Below are 16,699 nucleotides of genomic sequence, written 5' to 3'. Positions count from 1 at the left end.
TACTATAGTAACTTCATCACTGGCTCATCGCAAGCCAATGTCTATTTGATACATAAGTATAATTTAAATTGCACTTACCTTATCCTTGCTTTGATTCGATTATAATCCTTCTATTGTTCTGGAATGAGATTACGCTCTAAATCTACATAGTAATACATTGATACTTATCAGCATACGAATTGATATATTTCAAACTATAAATCCTTAGGCTAAAAGAAAGCTATTTCCATCTCTTATTGAAGGTATGCATCGATACACTACACCATGTATCGATACATCCCTTTACGGGTGCATCGATGCACTACCCATGCATTGGTGCATAAATCCTATTCGATGTTTGTATTTTAAGCAGGTGCATCGATGCATTCCTTATGCATCGATGCATCCATGGCATTCGATGTTCATTTAATTTAAATGAGTGCATCGATGCACTCCTTATGCATCGATGCACCTTCAACAAATTCTGGGATTTAACCTTGATGCATCGATACACATTGAATGAGCATCGATGCACTCTACCCAGAATCCTCTTTTTAAACCCGAAAATTCATCCATTTTTGCTTAAATCCTTCATGTTTCATCCCCTTTTTCATTCTTAACTCTGGTACACACACTTAAACCAATCTGTACTCATTTATTTCATCTTAAACCTCAAAATCCTATCCTTCATATGAAATTCAAGAATTACCTTAATTTCACAACATGTGTTAATTCCACTTCTAACACTTCGTATGTCTTAACTAGATTGATGACAAGTCAAATTTAACTTTTAATTCTTATTATAAACTCTATTTCAAGATTTCACTCAAGAACTCCAAATCTTTAATATTCTCTAACTCCTTTATCTTTTGATTTTAAGATAACTTAAGCTTTCCTTAAACTTAGTTATCCTCTAATGATCACAACCCATACTTAAAATCAACAAATAATCAACTAATCGTAAAACTTACCTTTGCTATGGAGACACGGGAGGAAAGAAAGAAGAAGAAGAAAAGAGAGTTTCTGGAGAAATCTCTCAAGCTTATCCCATATAAATCATTATCTTATCATTTCCAATTCAAATGACTACTTTGCCCTCTAATTCATATAATAATTACTAACAACTTTTAGGATTTATTTCCAAATAAATCATTGAACTAATCCATTGTTCTTCTTTATTTATCAAATTCTGAAACTTTACAATTTGATCACTAACCCGGTATTGAGGATGTTACAGGGGGTGCGTCAATGCACTAACTGTGCATCGGTACACTCAAGGCATTCGATGTTTCTTCTTTAAAGAGTGCATCGGTACACATTGAATGTGCATCGATACACTTTGCCCAGAATTTGTACTTTACGCCCGAAAATTATCAACTCTTCATTCAATTCTTCTATTTTAAGCCCCTATCATGTCATTAAACTCAACTACCATTACTTTAACCAACTTTTATTCATATAAATCATCTCTATCTTCCATATATATCATCATGATTCTTAAAATTAAAAATCTTACTAAACTTTCAACTTTGTTATTAATCCTTTCTAACTTCATAAATATCTTATTCTTAGTGATGACAAGTCAAATTCCTCCTCAAATTTCACTTATTAACTTTTTCCCAGAAATTCATCTAAAAACTCATTTTCTTTAATCTCTTCTATATCTTTCATCTTGTTGTTTTAGAACAAATTAAGCTTTCCTTAAGCTTAATTATCATCTAATGATCATAACACTACCTTAAAAAATCAACAATTAAGCAACAAACAAAGAAACTCACCTTTAAGCTTGAAGATACGGGAGGATGAAGAAGAAGAAAGAAATAAAACTCTGGAGAATTCTTTACTTTCCCACGTGGTTCCCTTATCTTATAAAATAAATATAAAATTTTCCTTGTCAAATGACCATTTTGCCCTTTAATTCCTTTAATAATTACTAACAACTTCTAGGAAATATTTCCAGATAAATCATTAAACTATTCAATTATTCTACTTTAATCACCAAATTCCGAAATATTTCAATTTGGTCACTAACCCGGTATTGAGGATGTTACAAATCTCCCATCCTTTAAAGAAAATTCGTCCTCGAATTTTCACTACACATCTTGATAAGAACATATCTTCTAATATTCTCATGTTGTTTTCTTTACTTAACATTTATTTCCTTTAGTTCTTCAAATTCCTTTTTCCTTTATACATTCATCTACTGTCACTTATCATATACACAGTAACCAGTAACCTCAATCCATTCATGTCTTTTTTTCTCCTTTAATTCTGTATTTCCTTTGATATTTCTAAAATCCATATAATGTTACTCATTACATAAACAGTAACATCCATTTTCATCACTCAACATCATAAATCCATCTATTTCTTCATTAATCTCTAATTATCTTATCACAATACCAAACTTTTATTCCATCATCATTTGACCAAAACACTACTTTAAATCTTCTTTAATTGCGATTAAACACATACTTTACAGAATCAAACCATATTTCCACATTACTTTGCACACTTTTCATATTTCTATATCAAATTTATCATCCACACTTTCATATAACCTTTATCATACTTAACCCTTTAATTTCTTTATCCTTTTACTCCTTCACAATTCAAAATATCCTTGTAACATAGATCATATCTTTTCTTCAGTCTCTCATACGCTTTTCATATCACTTAGACTTATCTCTGAATACTGATATTTATCACATCTTTGTAACTTTGATAATTCCTTTCATTTATATATATCCTCTTCCTTGACCATCTCTTGTACTGATAATTTCTTCATTAATCTTATACAACTACTTTTTTCTTTGTCTACATCATATCTATATGATCAGAATACACAACCAAATCTAGATTCATCATACTTAATTAACTTAGCCTTATATCTTTTCCAAATCTTACAACTCCGTCATCGTTACTATTACAGTTAATAAACATCAACTGTTCAATCTATGGAACAAGCCCTAATCATCCAATCATATATCTTCTTTTCCATCAAAATTTCCCTCCACGGTATCGTACTCAACTTTTCAAACTCATACTTTTACTCGTACACTGTACTATTCCTCTGTTTGAGAGCCAAACCTTGTAGCTTTCTTTATCTTATAAATTGTTCACCAATATACTCATTCTTAAACTCTACTTATCAATCCCCGGCTTTCCTCAACTATATAAATCCTCACTTTCTTCACGATATCATATTACTATGATCAAAATATACAATTGTATCCAATATAATTTCATCACGAAATCTTGTTAGCCCACGCTAACTCTTTCCTTCTATAGTACAAACCCTTATCATATCCACACTCTTGCTTATACACCATACTATTTCTTTGTTTCAAATCCTTAACTCTGATTTCATTCATTTTATAAACATATCATGATGCACTTATTGTTGAACTCTTTTACAATTCTAATCACATCATTTGATCTTTTAACGTTCTTATTGTGACATTTATCCACCAAACTCTAGTTTTCTCTCATAATAACGAAACTTCTCAATTTAACTTCTCCACTTTGGAGGAATAAAAACCATCTAACATCATCTTCATATCATTTATTCAAATGTCTGTAACAATAGAACCTTTCTCAAATTCACCCTTGAACTCGGGTGCTCTTAACTCTTTTAACTATTTCTATACATTCATTCAACATCATGAAACATTCTCTAATCTTTTACATGCATTCCCTGAGGTTTTCGCTCTTCTCCCTGCCTGGCCAGGGCAGGTGAATTGCTATCACCATCAGATTTGTCCCCTATCGATTCACTTCCATAATTTCTATAATCAATTTCTACTATATCATACAAATCTTATTCTATTAGCAAGACATCATACTCCTTACACTATCAGATCATAAATTTTCACTTTGAGTTGGCATGTACACATTTTTAAACCTCATTTGACTTCGGTTTAAGCCTAGAATTGGCTAAACCATAGCTCTGATACTATTAAATGTAACACCCCCCAACCCGTATCCAACCCGGATCCGAATCCGATGTGTCACATTGACTTTTCAAAACATTTACTAGAATAAAATAGTGAGTAATTTAACATTTTTATAACATATAACTTATTCAAAACGTTTACAAAACTATTTAGAGCTTATACACTATATTCTTTTGAGTACATGCCAACTAGAACTTTATATATTAAAATACATATTATTCACCTCTCTTTTGATTTGACCTTTGGTAAGGAGAATTGACATGTCTTGCTCCACATTGCTCTTTACTCTTCTCATTTCTGTAACCTACGAGTGAAACAATCACACGCTAAGTCTATGACTTAGTGAGGCAATAAACATATACTGTAAACTATAACTTGTAATCATGCATGAACAATTATTGTTATCACATCATACCCAAACAAATATCCATTCATATATCAAATTCGCACATGCATATACTTATCTTATTTCCTATCCTTATCATATTATTACCATTCATATTTCTATTCTCTTGTTTATATGATCCATTATGTTCATATCATATATCTTATAACATATACAATGATCACTAACACACATATATCATATCATATAATTCATATCAAAACACATATATATATCACATACATTGTATTCAATGTTATCTCTTATTATCACGTGTACACCTGTCACTAATTCTTTTTATCGTATAAACATATACTAAACATTTTTATACACATCATGGTACACATATATCACTTCACAATCGAACACACATCATATCATATCAATTGATTTATTTACTCTCTTTAAAGTCTATGTATTAGCCCATGTATACTTTTGAAAACTTAAGGTATGTGAGTACATTGAGGTTGTGCACCACTATGCTGTCAGCACAGCTCGTATAAATGTCCCGAAGGACTTATCCAGAGGTCATAAAGAACCTCGACAATTGTTAGGTCCCGAAGAACCTAGGTAAACTGTTCATATGTTCCTTAGAACATAGGTATACTGTTCATATGTCTCGAAAGACATAGGTAAAACTTTCCATATGTTCCGTAGAACATAGGTAAACCCTTGACTCTTGGCATGCCAACTATACCCCTAGCTCTCATATCACATAACATGGGCATTATCATTTATAACATTTCATATCACTTGTTCTTTCTCTTCTGTCACATACCACATGTATGTGTAAAACTCTATATTATTTCTTATTTGTTCATGTACCTATGTCATATCAACATTTAATTCACTGTCACATATCACGTAGCTTATGTCGCATAACTTGTATCACATATACACATTCATATCACATGTTCATATAAGCTCTTAACTTCTTTCACATTTACATATAATCATGTAGCTTCTTTTCACGTAGTTCATGTCATTTTTCATATCATTCATTTACACATATAGCATGGCTTAATATATGTTTGTATTCTTTTTCACCTAATCACATCTACCTCTTCTCATATATCTCATACATAATCTCTATCATATATACATTTCTTCACTTATCTTATAGTTATGTATCATATTACATAATTTAACTTATATCGTATTATCATGTGTACATATATCATGGATACTTGACATGTATCATATAAACATGTATTCATACCTATCATTAACACATGCAACAATCAATAACACACATGTAACATATCAACCATATGCTCATATTAATGAATTTATGTATTTTACTATAAGAAATAGACTTGTCACAAGTCTTATTTCCATTAAATATAATACACTATCTAATATGCACTCACCTTGGCCTCACTAAGTTCCAATCCACTTTTATACTTTCCTCTTTTTTGATCGAAACTTAACTTGATAATCGTTCTGGAACTTGTTCGTGCTCGATATCTATATAATCATACATGATACATATCAGTATCCAGTTGATATATCCTAATATATCATTTCTTAGACCAAAAAAAAGGTATAATTCTATTTTCCCTTGAAGTGCATCGATACATTCTACAGTGTATCGATGCATTCTTTAACATGTGCATCGATGCACTACCCATGCATCGATACACAAATCACCTTCGATGTTTTCATTTTAAGGGGGTGCATCGATGCACTAACTGTGCATCGGTACACTCAAGGCATTCGATGTTTCTTCTTTAAAAAGTGCATCGATACACATTGAATGTGCATCGATACACTTTGCCCATAATTTGTACTTTACGCCCGAAAATCATCAACTCTTCATTCAATTCTTCTATTTTAAGCCCCTATCATGTCATTAAACTCAACTACCATTACTTAAACCAACTTGTATTCATATAAACCATCTCTATCTTCTATATCTCATCCTGATTCTTAAAATTAAGAATCTTACTAAACTTTCAACTTTGTTATTAATCCTTTCTAACTTCATAAATCTCTTATTCTTAGTGATGACAAGTCAAATTCCTTCTCAAATTTCACTTATTAACTCTTTCCCAGAAATTCATCTAAAAACTCATTTTCCTTAATCTCTTCTATATCTTTCATCTTATTATTTTAGAACAAATTAAGATTTCCTTAAGCTTAATTATCATCTAATGATCATAACCTAACCTTAAAATCAACAATTAATCAACAAACAAAGAAACTCACCTTTGAGCTTGGAGATACGGGAGGAGGAAGAAGAAGAAAGGAATCTCTGGAGAATTCTCTCATTTCCCACGTGGTTCCCTTATCTTATAAAAGGAATATAAAATTTTCCTTGTCAAATGACCATTTTACCCTTTAATTCCTTTAATAATTACTAACAACTTCCAGGAAATATTTCCAGATAAATCATTAAACTATTCAATTATTCTACTTTAATCACCAAATTCCAAAATATTTCAATTTGGTCACTAACCCGGTATTGAGGATGTTACAACTGACCCTAACCTTAATTAAGCTTGAACCAATCGGATTTTGGTATAAGTTGTGAATTTTTTTAATCCTTAAAGTATATCATTTTTATCGAGTTATTTAATAAAAATTTAAATCATTATTTTATTTTTCTTATTTTTTAACTATGTTAAAATAAATAATTAAAATGGGTTGCGTCATCATTTAATTTTATTTTTTTAAATTTAAATAAATTAAAAATAAAATAAAAAATATTTTAATCATTTAATACAATATCAAAAGTTAATTCCCTCACCTCTCCCTTACCCATTGCCTACGCCTCTTGGTCTCCTCCGTCGCCGCCCATCTTTATCTGGCGTTATATTCTACTCTTCATTCGGGGCTTGTTGCCGATTCCAAAGTATTACAGGTAAATTTCGCAATACTTTTGAAAGTGACTTTTAAAACAATTTTTAAAAGTGTTATTTAAAATTACATATTAAAATTTAATTGTTTAAAATTATTATTAAAAAGTGAGTTTGAAAAGATAAAATATTCATTATAAGCATTATGTTATAAATTAATAATATAGAATTTAAATTATATTTACACTTATTAATACTATGATATATAAAATATATCAATTTAATCTATAATAAAAGTATAAAAATATTTTAAGATAACTCATTAATAATATTTTTAGTCATGAAATATTTTATTAAGAAAAAATATATTATCCAACACTTTTTAATAGGTAGATATAAAATTATTACGAAATAATAAATTGAATACTTGTTTTGACAAAAAGAATATTACAAAATAATACATTAGTGCTTATCAATTAAAGTGATTTTTAATATATAAACCATATATTTTATTTTATTTTAAGTAATTAAAATAAATTATTAAGTAATAAATTATTTTTAAGGATGTTAATATTAAATTATTAAAATAAAATGTAAATACATAATTAAGTGGAGCTCATACATTAGCAAGAGTAAAATTATCATTTGATTCTAAATGTAAAGTTGAAAATGAAAAAATTACAAATCTTAGTTTTTGTAGTTGGTTTGAAACCACCGTTTTCACCGTAATTTTTTTTTTATATTTTACCCGTTTATTATTAATTTTACGATCAAAATAGACTTTTTTTTAATTAAAAGTGTGTTTAGAGAGTCACACCAAACGAGACACATATATTATTTGTTCATTTAACAACCCTACGAGTAAAACTAATTGCATCACAATAAACCATATATATGTGTGTCTTCAACATTGAAGCATGGGAAAAAGTTGGCTCTTGCTACTGGGTTTTTTTTAATCCTTTAGCAGATAGTTCCAAATGAACCAACCATTATTTTGGGTGGTGGTTTTGGTATTTGTATCGACAATGGGCAGTAGCATTGTTATTGGTGTTTGACTTGATAGAAGAATGGGTTACACCTAAGCAGAAGAAGCGATGTTAACACTGCTCTTCAAGCATAGAAATCTATAATTATTGACTACCCATTGGAAATTTTGAAGATTTGGGTTGGATTAGATGTATGTACTTCTAAAGAGGTATTTTGTACACACACAAAAAAATCTAAATCTGGAACAATTGTTGCTGTCATAGATTTCAACATGCAAACCTCCGAAGCATTCTTGCTAATGAACTCTGTTAAAGAACAATAAATCTCCAACGCTGGATGGTTTGAGAGTTTGGAGTACTTGAATTTTTTTTTTTTTTTGCTTCGAAGGAGAGGAAGGGGAGCCAAAGATTTTGTAGGTTTCTACTGGTTGTGGTGGTGCGACAGCTGAAGTTTCGATGGTGAAGGTGATCTAGGAGGCGGAATTGAAGCGACGGTTTCGGCTAATGTCGTCTTCGATTTCTTACTGGGTTTGCCAGCATTGATCGAATACTTTTTTTAATAATTAAAATATAATTTATTTTATTTTTAAAATATAATGATGCATTTAAGTAAAAAATCAATGCATAAACTTCATGGGCCTTATAGGACTAAAGTTGGGATCTAAAACCCATTAATTAAGAGTAGATAGCTGGCCTCTCAACAATTCCTGAGTTCTTTCAAAGTTCAGATGCAAATTGAATAACCCACTCTTTTTGTAGTGGAACAACGAAAGTACAGAGGCAAGCAAAACCCATACCTTGCTTTCTATTCTCTCTTTGTCGTATTTCGATCTCAAATTTTCCATTATCGCGCTTTAAGATCTGGTAAAAGCTATACTCATTTCAAACATTTCTGGGGTCTCTCAAACTTAAGCATTTGTTTCTTTTTTTCACTTCTTTTATCCGGATTATGGTTTTACTTTGGTTTCGTTAGTTGTTAAATGATGAAATGAATGTATACGGGAAGTGGTGAACATAACACTTTTACCGGCTCGCTATACAAAATTTTGGTTTGTTAAGCAGCATTTGGATGTGCTTTGTTTTGTTCATTGTTAGATTAAAGATGCTGCTTTGTTTTTGTTCCTCCCTCTGATTCAGGGTTTTATTCGAGCACCAGAACTTGAGCTACTCTCGACCGCATTATATCCCATGGCGGTGCGTTATTTGCCTGGTTACACTCATTTTAAGTTGGGTAGATTATTTTATATGGTTTTCGTTTAGATTTTTCTTGTTATTTGGTGAATGTGATAGATTGAAAGAATTCTTAAAGATGACGCTAATGAAGAGAAGGGGGAGCGTGCCAGAATGGTGAGTTATTGTACTTTTTATATATTCTTTTTATGTTATTGAACGCTGATAAAATGGTTCAAATAAAAACAAATTTGTACTGATTGTTTGGAATTGTATTGGTTCTCCATTGTTGTTATTTTGGGCATCTTATTTTCAGAAACTTGTGATATTCATGAGCTTTATTACATTCAGGCATCGTTTGTTGGGGCAATTGCAATTACTGACTTGGTTAAGACAACCCTAGGGCCAAAAGGAATGGTAAGTTTTCCACATTGTGTATGTGAATTAATAAGTGAGTAACAAATTTTGTTTTCTACTTTAAATCCTTGATTTCTTTTGTTGGTAAAACTTTCTGGCAGGATAAGATTTTACAGTCAACAGGCAGAGGACAAGAAGTCACTGTTACTAATGATGGAGCTACCATCTTAAAGTCCCTGCATATCGACAACCCTGCTGCAAAAGTTTTAATTGGTATCCTTGCTCATTTTCATTGTCTTGACTACTCTTTATGAGTAAATTGGTCGTTGTTGTTTTTTTCCCCAACATTTTAAAACTAGCAGGAGTTTGATGAATTTATTTTGGTACACAAGATTTCATGAAGAACTGTAAACGGTCCAATAAACCATGCTAACAGATCATTGGTTTTATTTGGAAAGAGATTTTTTTTACTAGGTTACAACCTTAATTTGAAATTCAGATATCTCCAAAGTTCAAGATGATGAGGTTGGTGATGGGACAACATCTGTTGTTGTTTTGGCTGGAGAACTTTTAAGGGAGGCAGAAAAGCTAGTGGCTGCCAAGATCCATCCCATGACTATAATATCAGGTTTCTTTGGCCTTGTTTAGTACTTGGCTTCCTATTCTTCTGCTTCTGTACAACACCTTGCATCATGGTTCACTCCTATATAATTTTTCTTTCTGCTAAATGTTGCATGTGCATTTTGTGGCTTGTATGTGGTATTGTAGAAAAGGCATTAATTGCTGTGAGTTTTTACTTGTTATCTAGTTTTCAAATCTATATAGCTTTGACAAAGAATCAGGGATGTTAGCAGTGTGATTCTTTTTTTTCTAATATGCTTCTATAGTATAAAATTTAAAAAGATTGGCCCAAAAATTCCACCGTGATAATTTAATTAGGACAGATATTTGGTTATCTCCCTTAAGCCTTATCTTTTATTTTGTTAATGTGACAATTGTCAAATAAATTAAGTTTCAGAGTTTATAAGAATGTTTACTGGTTTTATAGGTTACCGAATGGCAGCCGAATGTGCTTGTAATGCTTTGTTGCAGAGGGTTGTGGATAACAAAGACAATGCAGGTGAAGATTGTTGGATATTAATACACTCAATTTTTTGTGTGCATGTATTGCATGATATGTCTGTACTTTGTATTTTTTTGCCCAACATTTTAGGCTTTGTTGATTCCTGTTTGAACTATATGCTATTAATGTGTTTGACTTGATAAAATCTGTAATTGACTGATTCTTGCCATTAGAATTTGTCTTTATTGTATTTGCTTCTTATCTCTCATGGCGATTCTGAAATTTGCAGTGAAATTCAAGATGGACTTGATGAAAATTGCAATGACCACTTTGAGTTCCAAAATTCTTTCTCAGGATAAGGTGTATTTTGCACAACTAGCTGTGGATGCTGTTATGAGGTTAAAGGTGATACTTCTTCAGTATCTAACATTTTAAGATTAAAATATAAGTGTTTTAATGCTGCTTGATTCAGAACTGTGTTTAGAATGCCCCTTCACCTGATCTTTTACTTTTATTGAATTTCTTTTTCTTTTTCTTTTTTCCTTATCATGTTTGTATGAATTTGACTTGCAACTGCAGGGGAGCACAAATTTAGAGGCCATCCAAATTATCAAAAAGCCTGGGGGATCTTTGAGCGATTCTTTCTTAGATGAAGGGTGAATTATTATGAGCTTCTTATTGCCTTCATTTACTGTTATAGTATTCTATTGGGACTGTCGGGTGCTCCAGTATGTCAACCTTTCCCTTATCTGATTTATTGATTTAAACTTAAATTTTATGATTCCAGATTCATTCTTGACAAGAAAATTGGGCTTGGACAGCCAAAACGGATAGAAAATGCGAAAATTTTGGTTGCAAATACCGCAATGGATACTGATAAAGTGAAGATATATGGTGCACGTGTTCGTGTCGATTCAATGTCAAAGGTTGCTGAGATTGAAGAGGCTGAAAAGGAAAAGATGAGAGAAAAAGTACAAAAGATCATAGCACATGGGATCAACTGCTTTGTTAATAGGCAGTTGATTTACAATTTCCCTGAAGAACTCTTTGCAGATGCAGGCATACTTGCAATTGAGCATGCGGATTTTGATGGGATAGAGCGTCTGGCTTTGGTAACAGGTGGTGAAATTGCTTCAACCTTTGACAACCCAGAGTCAGTTAAGCTTGGACATTGCAAGCTTATTGAAGAAATTATGATTGGGGAGGACAAGTTAATTCACTTTTCCGGTGTTGAAATTGGTCAGGCTTGTACTATTGTGTTGAGAGGTGCAAGGTATAGTGTTGAATTGTCTCCCGTAGTTGTTATCCTTGCTTGATATGTTTGCTTTGTCTGTGACATGCTACTGTTTATGGCAGCCATCATGTGCTGGATGAAGCTGAAAGGTCTTTGCATGATGCCCTCTGTGTGCTGTCTCAGACAGTCAATGACACTAGGGTAGTTCTTGGAGCTGGGTGGCCTGAAATGGTAATGACAAAGGCAGTGGATGAGCTAGCACGCCAGACTCCCGGGAAGAAGTCTCATGCAATTGAAGCTTTCTCGCGGGCTCTCATAGCCATCCCAACAATTATTGCTGACAATGCTGGTCTGGACAGTGCAGATTTGGTAGCTCAGCTTCGTGCAGAGCACCATAAGAAGGAATGCAATGCAGGGATTGATGTCATAACTGGATCCGTAAGTGCTGGAATTTAATTATTTTAAAAATCAAAATTGAATCTAATGAATTTTATTGCCTATAGTTTGTTTGAACATGGCTAGTTTGTCTTTGGCTGGTGTCCACATAATCACATATTTACTGTCTGTACGTGAACCTCGTTGTATAAAGAGTGAAAGTACTCGGGAATATCTGTCTTAATGGTATAGATTCAGATACTGATGTGCTTTATGGGTTATTACTGTATTCCATTGATGACATCGGATCCGTATAATTTCTCTTGTTGCTGTGACCGATTGCATGTTTTGACCATCGATGTATATAAACAGGTAGGAGATATGGCTGAGCTAGCAATCTCTGAATCCTTTAAAGTCAAGCAAGCCGTGTTGCTGTCTGCAACTGAGGCTGCTGAGATGATTCTTAGAGTGGACGAAATCATTACATGTGCTCCAAGGAAGAGAGAGGACAGAATGTGAGGATGACAATCTTTGATTCCAATGTCAATTTCGGAGGGCACCTTGTTTTTCATACGTAGTTGGTAACTATCTTGGAAATCGTTTGTATGGCTGAATTACAGAATTGAGTTTTGCATGGCTTGACTCGGTTGTCTGAAAAAACGAAGTAATGGTCACTCTTTTATTTCCTTAAAAACTGAAGCTGGTTCAGTCTCCTTTGTGTATTTTTCATTTATGTGGAAAAGATGGTAATAATATCATGCCAACTATAAGTGAGTAGTAAAACAAACACAGAGAAGTTGCATTTGCTTTCTCAGTTTAGCAATAGTTCCATAAGCTCCTTTTATTTCCCAGGCGGCAACTCACCTGTTTGAGGTTTGCACTTTGAAGCAGCAGTAATAACACTAAGTTGTACACAACATTTCACCCTCCAATTATAATAACAAACTTATGGCGTCCAAAGCGTGGAAGGTTTCAACTATGTTTATTCAAGTAATGCGTAAAGTTCATTTATAGTGAAGCTGCTAATCGATGGAGTTGAACATATCCTGACAGCACCGCTCGATTCCTTTCTTTCACCTTGACCTGATATATGACCCTGCAAATAAACCAGCATCAGATCTCCATTCATTTGAATATATAACAGAAAAAGATAACAAACTTAAAATGTTTACCTCAAGTCTTCGATCCACATCTCAGTTATCAATGCTTCACCAGGATAAACGTGTAAAAGGAACCGTGCGAAGATGCTTTTGATCATGTCTGGGTCTCCCCTGCAAATACATTTGATGATAGCCCGTACGGCAAACCCAAGGGTGCACAATCCATGCAAAATCGGCCTCGAGAATCTATGAACATGGGATAACTAAGCATAAATCAACATTGAAGCTTAGGATGTAAATGAGCTTGACACAAGTGAAGGAATACAAATTTTTTTGCATTAAATGCAGACTTAGCTTCAATATAAGAATAAGCATAACTAACCCTGCAGCCTTCCCAATCTTAGGGTCTGAATGCAGAGGATTGTAGTCACCAGATAACCTGTACAATAATGCCTGCCAAAGCAGAAGAGAAGTTCAAAACTTCTGGAGAAGCTAGCGTCATAAAAATGCATCTCACAGTAAAAGCCTTGAAGCAGAAGTTGATGTAAGATCAAACAAGTCCACAAACTATAAATCATATATAAAAAAAGTGATTATAATTGGAGAACATGTCATGTTATTTTGAAAGCAATATAAAAAATCTTAGGGATTAAATTATAATATTGTTGCTACATGCCTGAGATGGTTGAGTACAATCCTCAAATACCGCAAAAGGTTGAGTTTTTGGGATTTTCATAGAAGTCTGATTGACCGGATAGTTCGAGTATGTAAAGGGCTTAGATGGATCTGAGAAGCCGCCAGCACCACGTAGGAAAACACTTGTCCTGAGGAATCATTTATATATTAACAAACTGCAGCATGAAATTGTTAAATCAGACAGTGGAGAAAGTGAACTTACCGGTTCAAGCTTAATAGTTCACCGGACTCTTTCTCATAACTTCTGGTTTCAATCTCAAGCACAGAGGCTTTACCTGATGTTTCAAGGGAAGGGAAAAAGCCATCAAAATTAGGAAGAAAGCAACATGTGATTTCTCTGTGCTTATTATCCTTGCAATTAATTTTTTAATACGGAAACATCGATAAAAGCAAAAGATTGAGAGAGGAACAGATTTATACTTCCATAAAACAACTTGATCTTTACATTAGCTCAGTTGTGGTAATGAGTACAAACCTTTATCATGCAATCCTGCTACAGTTACTTTGTTGTGTATCTGCAAAAAAATTAATAATAACAATAGTTAACCATGGAACTCTGGTAGTATACAGCAATTTCAAAACAATTTTCACAAGAAGACTACTTCACACCAAATGTCTAAAACGGTATGCAGCATGAAGTTTATGTGCACTGCTTTTAAACGAACCGAGATGAAGTTCTCAACCTAGGATAGTTGGATATACGTGCACTCAGAAACTTAATTTTGACATTGAACCAGATATATAAAATTGAGTTAACCTCAGGCATATTATAGACAATATAACAGTTGGCAGTATTATAGACTTACAGAGGCATTTGCAGGAAGTGGCTTGTTTATCTCTATGTATTGTTGTCCATGCAACAGAAGACGTACATTGAATCTGTTAAGAAGAAAAAGTAGAAAAGTCCAGTAGTTTATATTTTGAAGCCTTAACAGACTGTTAAAGTCTTTTTATCAATAGAAGAGAGAATGAGAGACGAGATTAATTTTGAGAAAGAAAAGAGCAGGTTTATGATATGTGCTAAAACTTACTGTAAGCCAGGAATAGAAGTAATTTGTGGCAGAACTCCAATAAAAAATAAAGTAGAAAATGTTGGCAAAACCTGAGAAGCAGAAACTAGGAAAGGTATTATATTATAAGTAAACTTGCAAGAGAAAAGCGCCAATGACTTGTTACAAGCAGACTAAGACAATTCCACTGCCTCCCAAGCGATGATCAAAAAAGGGTTTCTTTTTTTACCCAATTCTGGGCAGATTGGGCACCCCATTTCCAGTTCAAATTAGTTTTAAGTAATCCAAATATGCAATTCCAATTCATCCTTAATATAACAAGTTAAGCTAGATCACAACAAGAAACAAAGCACATATTTGCAAATCAAGAATCATGGCGGGACAATAATCTTTATTCTTTAGTTTTCATCAATCTTAACATGATAGATAACCTTGATAAACTGCTGTCCGTTTTCATGGTAAACATATTTAAGTTCATCGGTATCAACCGCGTCGCGACCACATGCTCCAACACCCAAAGCATAAACAGCTACATCTCTGTGTAAAATGATACATATCAGATAAAAAAGAAGCTACCATATATTAAGTTTTGGGGGAGGGAACGCGGTACCTCTCAGTATAAGTAAATGTTCCCTGCAAATAAAATTAGGTAAAGGTCAGACAACAGAAATAAATCTAGAAGTAGTGATTCCATTGAAGAAAGAGAGATACCTCGCTGAACTTATGAGCAAGAACGAGATCCGGATTGCAAGCAGAATTATGCGCCATGGGAGCTTCTCAAAGATGATTATTTGATAGCTAACGGATTGGGTTGCAAGGGGCTAAGGTGATGATGGTGCAGGGTCAATGCAATTAAAGGGGTCAAATGAATCTGATGTATATATTCTAGAGTTTGAATCTGGAAAGCAAGCTGGTTTGTTGAGAGAGTAATTTGGATTAAATAATAAAGGCTAAACTACTTCAATGACCACCTAGATAAGATTGTTGTCGATATGATTATCATTTTTAAAATTGTATCAATATGATCACATAACTATTTAAGTGGTATCATTTAAGTCACCTGCCGTTAAAATCTAACGAAGGGGGTGATGTGAAAACAAAAAATTATATAATTACATGTTTGATATTGGATACTTATATATTCTATTAATTTAGCCTTAATTTTATAAATTAACCCATTCAATTTCATTATAACTGATTTTTTAACCGTTAAAGTACGGTTCATGAAAACTATTCTAAGGAGCCACAGATCCTAGATCATGCATTTTTCACATCATTCAACATCAAAGAAATATCCTCGATGACATAAATTAATAAAATGACACTAGTGAATTGAAGGTAAACTACATGTAAAAAAAATGTTGCTTACTATCTTTATCATTAGCATTGGAGCTATCATCCGAAATTTTACCTAAATGAAGAGGATGATCTAAAGAGTCAGTCATGAACAATAAAAAAAATAAATGTAATCATATAAACGCAAATCCACACACTTGAAGACCTAATCAGAGCATTTATTGAATACAATAAGCTATGTTACTCGAATATGGGTTAGTATTGGATGATAGTATCTAACCGATGAGAGTATGC

General features: G+C 32.8%; 2 protein-coding genes across 2 annotated transcripts; one reads left to right on the top strand and one right to left on the bottom strand.

Moving 5' to 3' along the window:
- Positions 1 to 8,867: 8,867 nt before the first annotated feature.
- LOC120154440 (T-complex protein 1 subunit beta-like) lies at positions 8,868 to 12,983 on the top strand. Its single transcript, XM_039166198.1, has 12 exons — positions 8,868 to 8,968; positions 9,242 to 9,298; positions 9,395 to 9,451; positions 9,626 to 9,691; positions 9,793 to 9,904; positions 10,131 to 10,259; positions 10,680 to 10,751; positions 10,984 to 11,099; positions 11,274 to 11,350; positions 11,482 to 11,967; positions 12,051 to 12,366; positions 12,676 to 12,983. Exons 2-12 carry the CDS (start codon positions 9,293 to 9,295, stop codon positions 12,820 to 12,822), a joined length of 1,584 nt encoding a protein of 527 aa, XP_039022129.1. The 5' UTR covers positions 8,868 to 8,968; positions 9,242 to 9,292; the 3' UTR covers positions 12,823 to 12,983.
- A 309-nt stretch (positions 12,984 to 13,292) lies between these two features.
- On the bottom strand, positions 13,293 to 15,963 carry LOC120154441 (enoyl-CoA hydratase 2, peroxisomal-like). The gene is made up of 11 exons (XM_039166199.1): positions 15,821 to 15,963; positions 15,720 to 15,742; positions 15,541 to 15,646; positions 15,131 to 15,201; positions 14,906 to 14,978; positions 14,575 to 14,614; positions 14,302 to 14,374; positions 14,080 to 14,227; positions 13,786 to 13,856; positions 13,476 to 13,649; positions 13,293 to 13,399 (listed from the first exon to the last, which is right to left on the bottom strand). Exons 1-11 carry the CDS (start codon positions 15,875 to 15,877, stop codon positions 13,312 to 13,314), a joined length of 924 nt encoding a protein of 307 aa, XP_039022130.1. The 5' UTR covers positions 15,878 to 15,963; the 3' UTR covers positions 13,293 to 13,311.
- Positions 15,964 to 16,699: the final 736 nt, after the last annotated feature.

This window comes from Hibiscus syriacus, unplaced genomic scaffold (assembly GCF_006381635.1).
Source record: "Hibiscus syriacus cultivar Baekdansim isolate YM2019G1 unplaced genomic scaffold, ASM638163v2 tig00111129_pilon, whole genome shotgun sequence".
In the NCBI taxonomy this organism is placed as follows: domain Eukaryota; kingdom Viridiplantae; phylum Streptophyta; class Magnoliopsida; order Malvales; family Malvaceae; genus Hibiscus; species Hibiscus syriacus.
Note: the sequence above shows the minus strand (reverse complement) of the source record. Positions and strands in the feature narration are given on the sequence as shown.

Excerpts from the sequence above, each read along its gene's own strand:
- LOC120154441 (XM_039166199.1), bottom strand. The coding sequence starts at position 15,877 with ATGGCGCATAATTCTGCTTGCAATCCGGATCTCGTTCTTGCTCATAAG. Across the intron at positions 15,647-15,719 it reads ACATTTACTTATACTGAGAG|AGATGTAGCTGTTTATGCTT; the intron begins GTACCGCGTTCC and ends CATTTTACACAG. Across the intron at positions 14,228-14,301 it reads GAACTATTAAGCTTGAACCG|GACAAGTGTTTTCCTACGTG; the intron begins GTAAGTTCACTT and ends ATGATTCCTCAG.
- LOC120154440 (XM_039166198.1), top strand. Across the intron at positions 9,905-10,130 it reads TGCTGCAAAAGTTTTAATTG|ATATCTCCAAAGTTCAAGAT; the intron begins GTATCCTTGCTC and ends TTTGAAATTCAG. Across the intron at positions 10,260-10,679 it reads TCCCATGACTATAATATCAG|GTTACCGAATGGCAGCCGAA; the intron begins GTTTCTTTGGCC and ends CTGGTTTTATAG.